Below are 12,429 nucleotides of genomic sequence, written 5' to 3'. Positions count from 1 at the left end.
TTCTTATGGTCCATTTTTGCAGAATTGTATACCAATAGTACTGATAGCTGTAGTTTCTCACTTGCAGGCTTACTTGTGGCACGCTCTCTCAACTATTTAAATGGAAGTGAAACCTAGAAAGTTGAATGGACAAATTAAGGTCGTGTCTGGGATTAATTTGGGGCTGGATGAGGTGTGAGGCTTAAATCAGAAAACAGTTGGCTGCTGAAAGGTAAGAATTCCAGAAACTCTTTAACAGTAAGCCAGATTGAAATTTTAAAGCAAACTTCCCGAAAGCTACTATTTGAGGTGAATTTAATGTTAAGGAATCAGAAGCAAAGCAACTTATTATATTGTTCTAAAAGCTATTTTTAAATAATGATTAATAGTACATATTTAAGTTTGGCTGTGGTAGTCATTTTCTCTTATTACAGTTACTGGATTACTCATGCTTAATTTGATCGTCCTGAGCAACACTGTCCTCCGCCTAGAACAGTCATGTTGCCTTGTCCCCACGCTGTACTCCCAGTAGCATTCAAAGGCCTGATTGGGCATCACTTCCGTGAATGAAGCCTTCCTTTACCTCTCTCTCCCTTCCCCTGTCGCCTGGATCCTGTACTTGCATCTGCTACACTTGTCGCAATTACAATTACTCGTTTAGCTATCTGTCTCCCCAGAAGAGGGCAGGTAATGGTGCCTTGCTACCTTGATTTCTCAGCAGCTGAAACAGTTGCTGACAGAATAGGTGCTCAGAAAATGTAGAAAGAATAAATGGAAACCTTAAACATACAGCTTCTGACTTCATGCCGGTAGACAAGTAGGTTCATTACCAAGAGTGGCAGGTCAGCCATGGCCCACAGCTGCAGCCACCACCACTCAGCCCGACTTCCTCTCCCACCTGCCCAGGTATGCAGGTAGCGTGAGGAAGGCAGAAGGGAGGCCCCAACCTTTGCCCTCTACCCCCTGGTGCCTGGCAACCCACTAGTTGAGATACTGGTGAGGCGTAAGGAGAAAAGAGTTGTATGGGATGGTGGTTCCTGGGTGGAAAACAGAATAGTGAGGTAAGAATAGCCTTTGGAGTTAAACCAACCTAGGTTCAAATCCCAGTTCTGGCCGCTTACTGGCCTGGTAGACTTGGAGACAGTCCTTAAGTTCACCAAGCTTCAGTGTCCTCCATTGTACAATGGAAATAAAGATACTGTCTATGAGTTTTATCTTTTTAGGGACAGCTCAAGTAGAGAAACAGCTCATGCATCTGGCAGGCAGGCAGCACGTGCTGTCTGTTCCCATTGGGCCGCTCTTCCTCAAGGTCAGTGGCGTGTGCTCTGTGGCCCAGGCCCCCCACAGCCTGGTTCCTCTGGTGAGAGCCCAGGAGCAGCTGCCTGCCATGGAGAGTTGGGCCGCCCTGCCTGAGTGCTCTGGGCCTCCTCCCCTGGGGACTCTCTAGCCATTTCTGAGAGTGACACTCAGATCGTAGGAAACCTAAGAGACCAGAGCTTAACTCTCAAATGGTAAAACTGTGACTAAAGGAGTGAAAAGGCTTCAAATGTCACATCTGATGTCTTTTGTGCAGACAGTCCCTTCTCCTAAGAGGGGCTGATTTGACATTTGTTGTCCGGTAACAGTCAACTCTCTAGAATGCTCCTTTCACCACCCCACTGAGGAAATGGATTCAGTTTCCATAGCACCCACTGTCCTGAGAGCAAAGCAGTTGTGGAAAAGGGAGAAGAAAGTACTAAAAATTAAAATGCACATAAGCTGAGAGGTGGGGCTGGGCATCAGCCCTTTGGGGACTCGTTTGGGTTTGAATTTTGTTTTCATCAGTGTATTAGATCAATCACCTATGGAGCTCATCTGCAATAATAATTTTTAAAAATATATACCTCCTATGTTGCTTTTTAATATTACATTTAGCCTTAAGAACTTTCTCAACCCCTGTGAAATACTATGTGATTAAAAGCAACGCTGGAAGCAAAATGGGTACTAACATATTGCTGGGAATGAAATACATTTCAGACCTGCGGTCTAGCTGTTATTAACCACTTCTCATCTTCTCACCATGTCTGTTTACTGTTTTCTAACATTTTCCTGTAAGTATGAACACCATGTTTCCCAGTGTGTGGTTGGATTTTGGAGGAGGTGGGGAGGAGGTAATTGCAAAAAGAATTGGGTTTTAGAAACAAGGAAATGGTTTCTGCTGGTCCAGTATAAACATCTTTCCAAGTGTCTCCGTCATTATACTTTCTTCTTGTTGCTCGTGTGTGAGAATATCATTGCCATCGTCCATCACACAATGTCACCACATTATGTGATGTGTTTATATGCAACTCAGGAGAAGATAAAACTGAATTTTTATCCCCTGAATGTCACCTGCCTTTATATGAGGCTCTGAAGTTCCCTGATGGATCTAGTTTCAGTACAATGAAAAATAAACCAAAGCTTACCTTATGCTTAGGCAGCCTGGAAAGAACCCCAAACTATTTGGGGACCTGAATCCTAGTCCCAGCTCAACTGGCTGCTGTGCAATGCTAGGCATGGAATTTCAGGCTCCTTGAAGCTCTTACCTTATTGATTTGGAGTATTTTATTTAATTGCACATAAAACCAACTTAACACCATATTCCAAAATCTGAAAAATTCCAAAATTTGAAAAAAGCCAAAATCTAAAACACATCTGGTGCCAAGCATTTCAGATAAGGGATACTCAACCTGTACAACCACCCACACATTGGAAAATGATGTTTTAGGGAGAAACATTGTCCACACCAAATGATTACTTAGTTTAACACAAACATTCATTCTGCTCCCCTGCCCCATTACCCTTAGGACTCGTGTTCATTTGATATTTGTATAAATATTTAAAAAGTTTTTTTCTATTAATAACAATGTATTATATTTTTACAAATTTCTAAGAGTAGATTTTAAGCATTCTCACCACAAAAAATAAGTATTTGAGGCAATGAATGTTAATTAGCTCAATTTAGCCATTCCACAATGAATACATATTTTAAAACATGTTTATATGATATGTACTTTATTTGTCAAGTAAAAAATCAACCAATTAAATAAATTAATTTAAAAAAAAGAGATGCTCCCCCTCCCTCCCCCAAATTTTTTTATAGTACATAAGTTAAACTTGGCCTTTATAAATTTCACTTCACTATTCTGCCCTGCAGAATATTCAGAAAAGGTTCTGCTTCTTAACCTGTGATGCAGCCAGTTACCTTGGAGATAACCTCCGGGGAATCGGATCCAAATTCGTTAGCTCTTCCCAGATGCTCACCTCCTGTTCTGAATGCCCTACACTTTTCGTGGATGCTGAAACCGTGAGTATCCCAGTCCTGCTTTTGCAGCAAAGAGCCTGCCTGACTTATGGTGTGGAACTTCAGGGTAGCATGTTTGTTTTGTGGTTTGTTTTAAAGACACTTTCAGTGTTGTGGGCAGCACTGTGTTGTGATGTGACCCCCAAAGGCCTCTGGGTCTGCAGAGTAATTACTGTACATTGCCAGGGAATCAGGAGAAAGATCCACCCCTGTGCTCCCTCTGCATCCTTGGCACCTCTCTCTGATGACTCTGACTTTGACAGCTGTGCATATATGGTCAGATAACCCCTGGAGCTGACCTGGCCAGTCCCCACGATTCCAGGTTGGCCAGCCAGACGGGTCTTCAGAGACAACATGTCACCACTTTCCCCATCCCTCCGTCTCAAAGACTCACTGCCCTCAGGATTCACCCAGCCCAAACTGCAGTGATGAGTTTAAAGAAAAATTAAAACAGTCACTATCTGACAGTTGAATCATGGCTTTATAACTATAACTCCAACCCTGCAAGACTGATGAGCCCTTTGAGGGCAGAGGTTACGTTATCTTTCTTCACAGCCCTCATTCTATCACAGAACCATCACATATGCTCAATAATAACCAAGGTTCAGAACCAATGAGCATGAGCTTTGATTCTGAAAATCTCTGAAGGGTCAGTCTTTCCAAGAACCTGATTGGTGATTGGTTGTCTTGCAGCAAGGAATACAATATGAAAAATCATTCTGTCTTAAATGATTTAAGGTATAGATTAAATACAAAAGTTTGAAAGTTTCTTTGAAGATCTGTCTTCACACTACTTAAAGTATGATTGGATGATTATATCCGTGCATAAATGGACACCGTATGTTAATGTGGGCTTCTATGGGATAGTTGGGAAGACTTGTGTCTGCCTATACTGCTATTGGAAAAAAATCATTTCATAGGAGGCTTGGATTAGCAAGCTAGTGTTCATTTGCAATTACAGCTGATACTGGAGCAAAATCCCAAATTTCACAGCTTATTAAAATGGATGGCACTGTGCCCCCTTTATATTACTTCTAAATGTACTTCTCTTTTCTATCTGTGTAGTCATGCCTTTGTGTTGGTATCACTCTAATTGTTTTAACACAACCCATTTTCCTGTCTTTAGCTCCTTTCTTGTGGACTTCTGGACAAACTCAAGTTCAGCGTTCTAGAACTGCAAGAATATTTGGATACCTACAACAACAGAAAAGAGGCCACTCTCTCTGTAAGCTTTTGTGTTCCTGTGCATGTGCATTCAGTTAAAATCGAATGAACTCAACCACTATGGGAGGTGTTATGATTAACCTAAGATAGTTTCTTTAGAGAGTAGAAGACAGACTTCATCTTTTCCTCAGTTAAGGATTACAATTCCAATTTAATGGTAGTAGAACTCCATATACTATTGATTATATTAAAAATGGTATTTACAAAAAAGAAATTTTTCAGCTTTTTAGCCTTATAATGTCCCTACCAAAAAATTGGAAGAAATGTGTATCTGCTTAATATGTCACTTTATCAATGTTATAACTTTTTTCTCAGAGATTTGAAATTGTTGATTCCTTCCTTCCGGTGTTAGCCTCACCCAAAACCAGTTGTGGTGGATCTTATCTCTGGCCTCTTCTTACCCACTCGTAGGGGCTTTCTCCCACCCCCATGGCTTCTCTTGGCCTCGGATTTTGCACTTTACTTTTCTTTTCCTTCATAGATCTAGGTTGTAAGATGTTAGAGACAGAGTGATCTAGAAACCATCCATGCAAACCACCTGTTTTCTGACAGATGCACAGTTGCAGCCCCAGAGAATTCAGCGACTCACAAATAAGAATAATTGTGTGTAGTATCTATTGAGCACTTTCTATTACATGTCAGGCACTATAGAAAGAGCACAGGTTTTCAGGTAAGATGGACTTGGGTTCAAACCGCAGCTCAGTTACTTAAGGGTTAATGATGTTGAATAAGTTACTTACCTTCTCTCATCTCAGATGCATCACCTGTAAGCCAGGGGTCATAATAACTAATTTACAGGATTGTTGTAAAGACACAACAGTTATAGTAGTCATGGCAGCATCATTTCCTGAGTCCTTTTTATGTGTCCAACAACCTAACAACCTGCTAAGAGTTAAATCTCTTAAATTAAAGCATTAATGCTCACAACTATGCTGGGATCACTGGTATTACCCTGATTAGCTGGGAGGTGGAAGAATGGGATTGAAAGCCAGATGTATGGGATTCAAAGGTCCATGCTCTTTACCACGACACAATATTGCCTTGAAAATAGAAATAATATCTGGAAAACTGCCTGTCACAGTGTCATATATAGAGAAGATGTTCACTATAAAGTTACTGGGCTTGGGTTTGTCTGTTGCTGTTGTTGTTATTGATCTTCTCATGACCTGTCTGAGGGCGAGAGTTCTGACATTCCCTCATAACAATTCTCTTTGTCTTCCATTTCTATGGCTCTTTAGCTGTTACTGTTTTCCAGCTTCTCAGTCGTCAGCCAGTAGAAGTAACCTTTTCATTCTGGTTGGTGAACCAAACTAGACTTTGATGTCAAGTGTGAATTTTAATTCTTCCATGCTCATTGTTTCCTGCTCAAAGTTTCCTTTGCACATCTATCTGTGTTACTATCCCAGATGCCTAAGACCGGCAGAATCTCTAAAAAGCTGAGCTATTATCACAATAGCTTTTTTCTAGTGAAAGAGACTCGTCCCTTAGAAGTCCCTTAGAGGTCCCTTAAAAGCCACCTCAATATAACAGAGTGGCCAGTGTATCACAAGTCAGGTCATGTTGACCAGAATCACCAGGCCTGTGAGGAAGTGTTGGTTCTGCCTCCTAACCTCAAACATATGGAAGGTTTCTAGCCATATATATATATGAATATATATGTGTATTCATTTTCATTTATACATAAATTAGGAATGGTATGGTAAAACCATTCCCCATGGCGATATAGCATACTGTTGAAATTATATTTTTAAATGACCATCACCGAACCCATATAAACAGATGGTATCATTTCAGTTAATCTTTAATCCCCAAAAATGACCTTTTTCAAAAAGTCATTATAGCAAAATTTCATTTTACTATAATATCTTTAGAAGCTTAATAAATTTTTCCTGACAGAATTTATGTTAAAAATGTTCTCACGTCATCACTGGATGTACTGCTGTCTCTCTCTTTTTCTGACTACAGTGGCTTGCAAATTGTAAGGCAACATTTGCAGGAGGATCAAGAGATGGAGTAATTACCTGTCAACCAGGGGACTCAGAAGAAAAGGTAATAAAAGCCTGTTAGAATGTATCTTTTCTGTGCTCTGACATTGTGTGTTAGTTTTGATCTACCGAGAGGTGTGGAACTGGAGAAAGGAAGAGGCGGAGTGAGTCATCCCATACATTTACATAAACCGACAGAGTAAGACAGAATGACGTTCAAGCCGTGCATGACTGTGTGTTGATGGGATTTGGGGGGGGGGGGTTCTTCTTTTTGTAAAAGTAGAGGAGTAAAAATAACCTTTTTTGCTGGACACTCTAACTATACTAATCATTCCCTAATAAATCCATTCTTAATTCAGAATGTAAAACCAAATTCCATTAATTCTTCACTGAACCCCTTAGTTCCCTAAATGAAGAGAGTTTCTTTTGACCTTTTAGCTCTAAAACAGATTTTCTAATTTAGAATTGCTTTAAGTACACACCTCAGATCAGCATGCTGTGTAACAGTGTATAGACAGGCATGTGAGATCTTCCCAACCCTCAAACCCTACCCGGTCTGGTCTGGTCTTTGGCAGTAACCAATTCTAGTCATTCTTCACAAGTGATTTAAGTGAGGAATTGTTTGTGGAAGAGAATATAACTTTTTGCTGAGTATTGAGTATTTATTTTCCAGTTTCTGTTCTGAACATGAAGTCGTAGACATCAAAATAATGAAGAAAGTTTACACACCGATGGCCTATAAGCTGTAACCAGTTCACAGATATGTTTTGTTAAGTTTGCATTGTTTTTTATTAAGCTTGCACATTATTTTTTAATTGACCCTGCATTTCAAAATTTTTAATTTTCATATACATACATAACTTAAAAGAGGATTCCTGGTGTCTCCAAATAAGTAGATCTAGCAACCCTGTGCCCACCTTCCCAAGTAGCAACAATGAGCTAGAGCTAAAAATCAGCCCCCCACATGGACTCTGCACCATGCCCACTGCCCGCTGAGTTCCCAGCACTGGAGGCGAGGGCTGGGCACCAAACATCATGGTGCTTGGACTGTTTCTATTATAAGTACATCATGGTACTTATAATAGAAAGGTATTTCTCTGTGGCTAAGTCCCCAAAATTCAGAATGAAAGCTAGAGAGGGCTGTGTGTTTCAATAAAATGGGCAAGTGTATTATTTTATTTGCATATGTGAGAAATATCTGTGTGTATAATTATGCAAGCATCCGTCTGCTGAACCCACTCACAGTGGAGCGTGTTGGAGGAGAATTCTCAACGCATGTTCAAAACAACAAAATGAACCATGTTTCTAAGAAAAGTGTTGCTAATACTTGGGAAGTATATTTTGGGGAAGACATTTTTTAAAGGATAGACGGGATTAGGAAATGACTTAGGCTTCTTGGTGATTATAACACTAATTCCCCTAGAATAAGGGGCAGCATAAGTAAATAGGGCATCAAACAGTGAGATTTGCATGTCTCTCATGAGATCAATGTCACTCATTTGTGTAATAGACGCTGCTGTAGTGGTGTTTTCTCAGCCTGCACATAGCAAATGGAGAGAGAAATCTCTTCACAGTTTAAAACCAGAACTTCTAATTAAGGATTTGGGTTTCCATTGACCTCTCCACCTCTTGTGGAATTCATTCTGGAGTGGCTACTACGAGGTGGTTTAAGTTAACATAAATGGAGTCAGGGAGCAAAGTCTCTAGACGTCTCAGCTCTGGATTCCCCGGGCACCAGCTTCAGTCTTGTTGGCCCTATAGCTAATTAACAGAATTCATCATCCCAGTTCTGCAGAGGTGGCCCTGGAAAAGCTGCGGTGTTTCCACTTCATTTGTTATAAGTGATTTTAGATGACACATTCATAATTCAAAAGGTATTTCTGAGCACTATTTGAACATTTACTCTTTGGACTCAAGTACAGTAATTTACATGTAGCCCAGCTGTATTTCATCTTATTATACTCAAATCATCATTCCAACTCTTAGAGACTTTTTGGACACTAACCCTCTCTGTTTTGTATTTCCTATCTACATAGCCCATGAATGAGAATCCTGCAACCTCTGTTCTTACACAAATTGAACAAGTCAAATGTTGAATAAGACAAGACTTTTCTCCAGTTAGGTTGTGATCCATTAAACATCATCCTGCAGATACAGTCAGTCAGTTTTTCTTCTATAAGTAAATCTCTTTCCCATATTGGCTAAAGAAATCTCCGGAGTTAGTTTACAGATTTCTTGAAAATACTAAATACCTTAGGGTGTATAATCTGTATCATAGGCTTAGAGGTATTTATCTTTCAAAGCTTTGAAAGATATTTATGACCAAGGTCCAAAAAACGACTCAACAAAGATAATACAATAGTCATCAATGTGCCAGACCCAAGCGGTTTAGCAACAGGTGAGTACATACTGTTCCCACCTGCTTAGGAAAGTTCATCAATAGGCTAGGTTATCGAAATTTTATCTCATTTAGTTTAATCCCGTGACTTTAAGAGATTAAATATGATGAAAATAATAGCTAATATAGTACACTGTGGTTCATCTTCTGTCATGTCAAAAATGTCTTAGGTTTTCACTGACTGGTTATGTCATAAGCACGGAACCCATGTGAGAATACAGAGAAACCAGATGTGGCTATGCTACTGCTAATCAGCAAGAGTTAGATTATTCTGGGCTTCTTAAGCGGCCCGTTCCTCGGCCGTTTATGATCAATCAGTTCTTAACATCTTTGCTTCTTGATCTTTTTTCTCTCATTTTGAGAAAACATACCTCTAAATCCAATTTATAAATCAAGCCCTATCAGGAGTGCAGGTACAGGGCTTGAAGAATATCCTTGTGACCATATAAAACATCAGTTCCCAGCCAGGCACAGTGGCGCACGCCTGTGATCCCAGCATTTTGGGAGGCCAAGGCAGGAGGATCACTTGAGGCCAGGAGACAGAGATCAGCCTGTGATATCATATCAAGACTCTGACTCTCCAAAAAAAATTGTAAAAATTAGCCAGGGGTGGTGGCACATGCCTGTAGTCCCAGCTACTCTGAAGGCTGAGCAGGGAGGATCGCTTGAGCCCAGGAGTTTGAGGCTGCGGTGAGGTATGATAGGGCTACTGCACTCCAGACTGAGTAACAGAGAGAAATCCTGTCCCTTAAAAAGAAAAAAGGAAAAAAAAATTTCACATGTTCAAAAGAACCTAAAGTCACCGAAACACATAAATTTGTAGAGTTCTCAAGGGATTATTTTTAGAACTCGGATACAGGAAGGCATTAGCATGGGGGGCAGGGGGTAGGGGGAATGTTTTAACGTTTTCCATAAAATGAACACCCTAGAAAGGCATTTTTCACTATCTTTTTGGAACTCTAAATGCAAACTAGCTCCCAGCCTGTGGCCTAGGAAAAGACTCTGAAATAATAAATATGAAGGAAGCTTGAACTAGCCTACCTAAAAAGGAGAGTTTAGGAAGGATACTGGGAACTGGTATTTGTCACAGTTGGCCATCTCCCAAGAACCACGCTATTTTGTGCCCTGAGAGCTGAGTGGGAGGGATTCATTGACAAAGAAATTCCTTAGCACCAAGCTGGAGCTGAAAAGTTTCATTTGCCTGTATTGAACAGAGGAGATTTTACTTTAACTGATTTGCAGACCTCCCTGAATTACAACCTTGTTTTGGAAAACAATAAACAGACAGCAGTTTTCTTCACACAAGACCATGTAATTTACTCAGCACTTGCTTCATTCCACACTCCTGAAAAGTAAATTCCATGGTAGAAGCAGCTACTTGCTAAACTGCATACTAAACATTTCAGTCATACTTGCAGCTGTCCAAAAAGTCTCTGTGGTGGAAGTTCTGTGTCTGTGTCCACTAAGACTGGCCCTGTGTGCCTATCTGACATGACATTGTATGTCAGTGCATAAAGTTTGGATATAGAAACCTCTAGACAGAAACTTTTCTTGAAAATAGTAAATACCTCAAGTTGTGCAATCTACATCACAGGCTTAAAGGTGTTTATCTTTCAAAACTTTGAACGATATTTATGGCCAAGGTCCAAGAAACTATTCAGTAAACATAATACAATAGTCACCAATGTGCCAACCCCACATGATAGTAGCATTAGGTGAGGGAAGAAGAGACTCTTGGAGGAGGGGATGGGGGTTGTTGGTGGTGATCCTTTAATTACATTTGTAGATACTAATAAATAATAATGTAATAGCTTTATTTGTTTTATGTACTGTATCTTATAATAAAATATAATATATTAAACTGATGATAACCCAGAGGTTTTTTTTAAAATATCTTTAGAATAAGGAGTTTTTATGGTCAAAGATTAGAAACTGTTAGAAAAGTCCTTAAATATTTTGAAAATTCAGAACCAGATATATTAACCCATAATTAGGAATGGTCAAATTGATCCTTTTTAAAATGTTCTGCCAATTTGTGGTTATCTCTTCCCACATACCCAAATTTTCCTTAAACCAGTTCTAGGGTTATGATATGGTGACATCAAAAAATGGTAGCTATTAATATCATTGAACATGGCCCAGTTACAAATTTATATTATTTTAGACTAACGATCAGTTCCCGATTACTTTTAGAAATTGTCTATTGGAGAAAAATTATTATAAAAACTAAAATGCAGGAAAATTACTTATATCTCATACTTGTTTGAGGGTATACAATGTTTAGTCCTTTGAGATTACAAATTATAGCAGTCCTATAAAATATTCCCCATGTGGAAGTCAATCCAACTAAAGAAAATACCACTTAGATTGTAATTCTATTCAACATTAATTGGATGGTCATAGTTTAGTAGGTATGCCACTGACATCCTAAAGACTCTGCCTTAATTAGTGTAAAGCAATAGTATAATTTGTTTGGGGCTATTGTTCTGCAAATTACTCATCTGGCGTCCTCCCAATTTTACTACGTTCACATACTATGCACATTTATACACTAAAATCTTCAAGCAATAGAAGTTTTGATTTCTGGTCTCTAAGACTAACACAATCTAAACCAACTAACCAGAGAACCTTAAAGATTAAAAATTATGTTTTTTCAATGACATGTTTCCCATTAGAGCTTGTTTTTAACTGGAACGCTGTGCATGTGGAATGGGTACGACATTTGCAACCATTTATCAAGTTTGGGCGAGCAATGCTAATACTGCTGACGGTTCTGCTCTTGGAAGAGGGCCGTGCTTTCTGTTGCATGCAGACACTGACCCTGTACTTTCTTTCCTTTCCTTTGTTTCCTGTGCCATGCTTGCTGTGTAGCAAATGGAATCTCTTGCAGTAAGTTAACTTTCTTTCATACTCTTTGTCCATTTAGGCATGGACCCATAACAAACCTTATTTTTACCGTTACTGTTATATCTGTTAGCATGTTTTTCCTTTTTCATTTAATTTTATTTTATTTGGTAGATTGAGACATGGCAGTTGATTAGTAGCATTCTGGGCTGCTTTCGCCCCAACGTAGAAACCTACATTGCTATGAATTCTCATACTCTCAGTGGAATATTCTGAGTAATAACTACCATTATTTGGCACTTAAGAAAGTCAGAGTTTTCATAGCTAGATTTCACCCTAAATTGTGAAGGTAACATTGTTTTTAAACAGTACTTTATTTATGAGTCTCTGGCAGTTATCTTTTATACCAGATTTTAAAAGGTTTCCATAAAGAAAAGTTTAAATGACCATAAAATAAAATGTTTTACTAAAACAACCAAACATCCAGTTTGAAATAATTAGCAATTGAAGATACTTCTTTAAACTTAGGCTGGTTACCAGTATTGAGAGATCAATACATCTAAGCAGAATGGTTTTCCTCCTAAGGAGCAGGGAAGGGGCAGGAAGGAAATGTCATCGTTCAGGATAGTCTTAGCATGAATTTTAGTAACTTTTAAGAATTATGATCAAAAGTCTGT

General features: G+C 39.2%; 1 protein-coding gene across 3 annotated transcripts in view; it reads left to right on the top strand.

Annotated features, from left to right (window-relative positions):
* Positions 1–12,429, top strand: part of FRY (FRY microtubule binding protein) — a 398,737-nt gene that overhangs the window by 375,801 nt on the left and 10,507 nt on the right. For all 3 annotated transcript variants that reach the window (XM_069467740.1, XM_069467739.1, XM_069467737.1), the window contains 3 exons: positions 3,155–3,304; positions 4,428–4,526; positions 6,491–6,574. In XM_069467740.1, the coding sequence (XP_069323841.1) occupies positions 3,155–3,304; positions 4,428–4,526; positions 6,491–6,574 (333 nt within the window). The remainder of the gene's footprint in view (positions 1–3,154; positions 3,305–4,427; positions 4,527–6,490; positions 6,575–12,429) is intronic.

This window comes from Eulemur rufifrons, chromosome 4 (genome assembly GCF_041146395.1).
Source record: "Eulemur rufifrons isolate Redbay chromosome 4, OSU_ERuf_1, whole genome shotgun sequence".
NCBI classification, from domain to species: Eukaryota; Metazoa; Chordata; class Mammalia; order Primates; family Lemuridae; genus Eulemur; species Eulemur rufifrons.
This window is presented reverse-complemented; position numbering and strand designations above follow the sequence as displayed.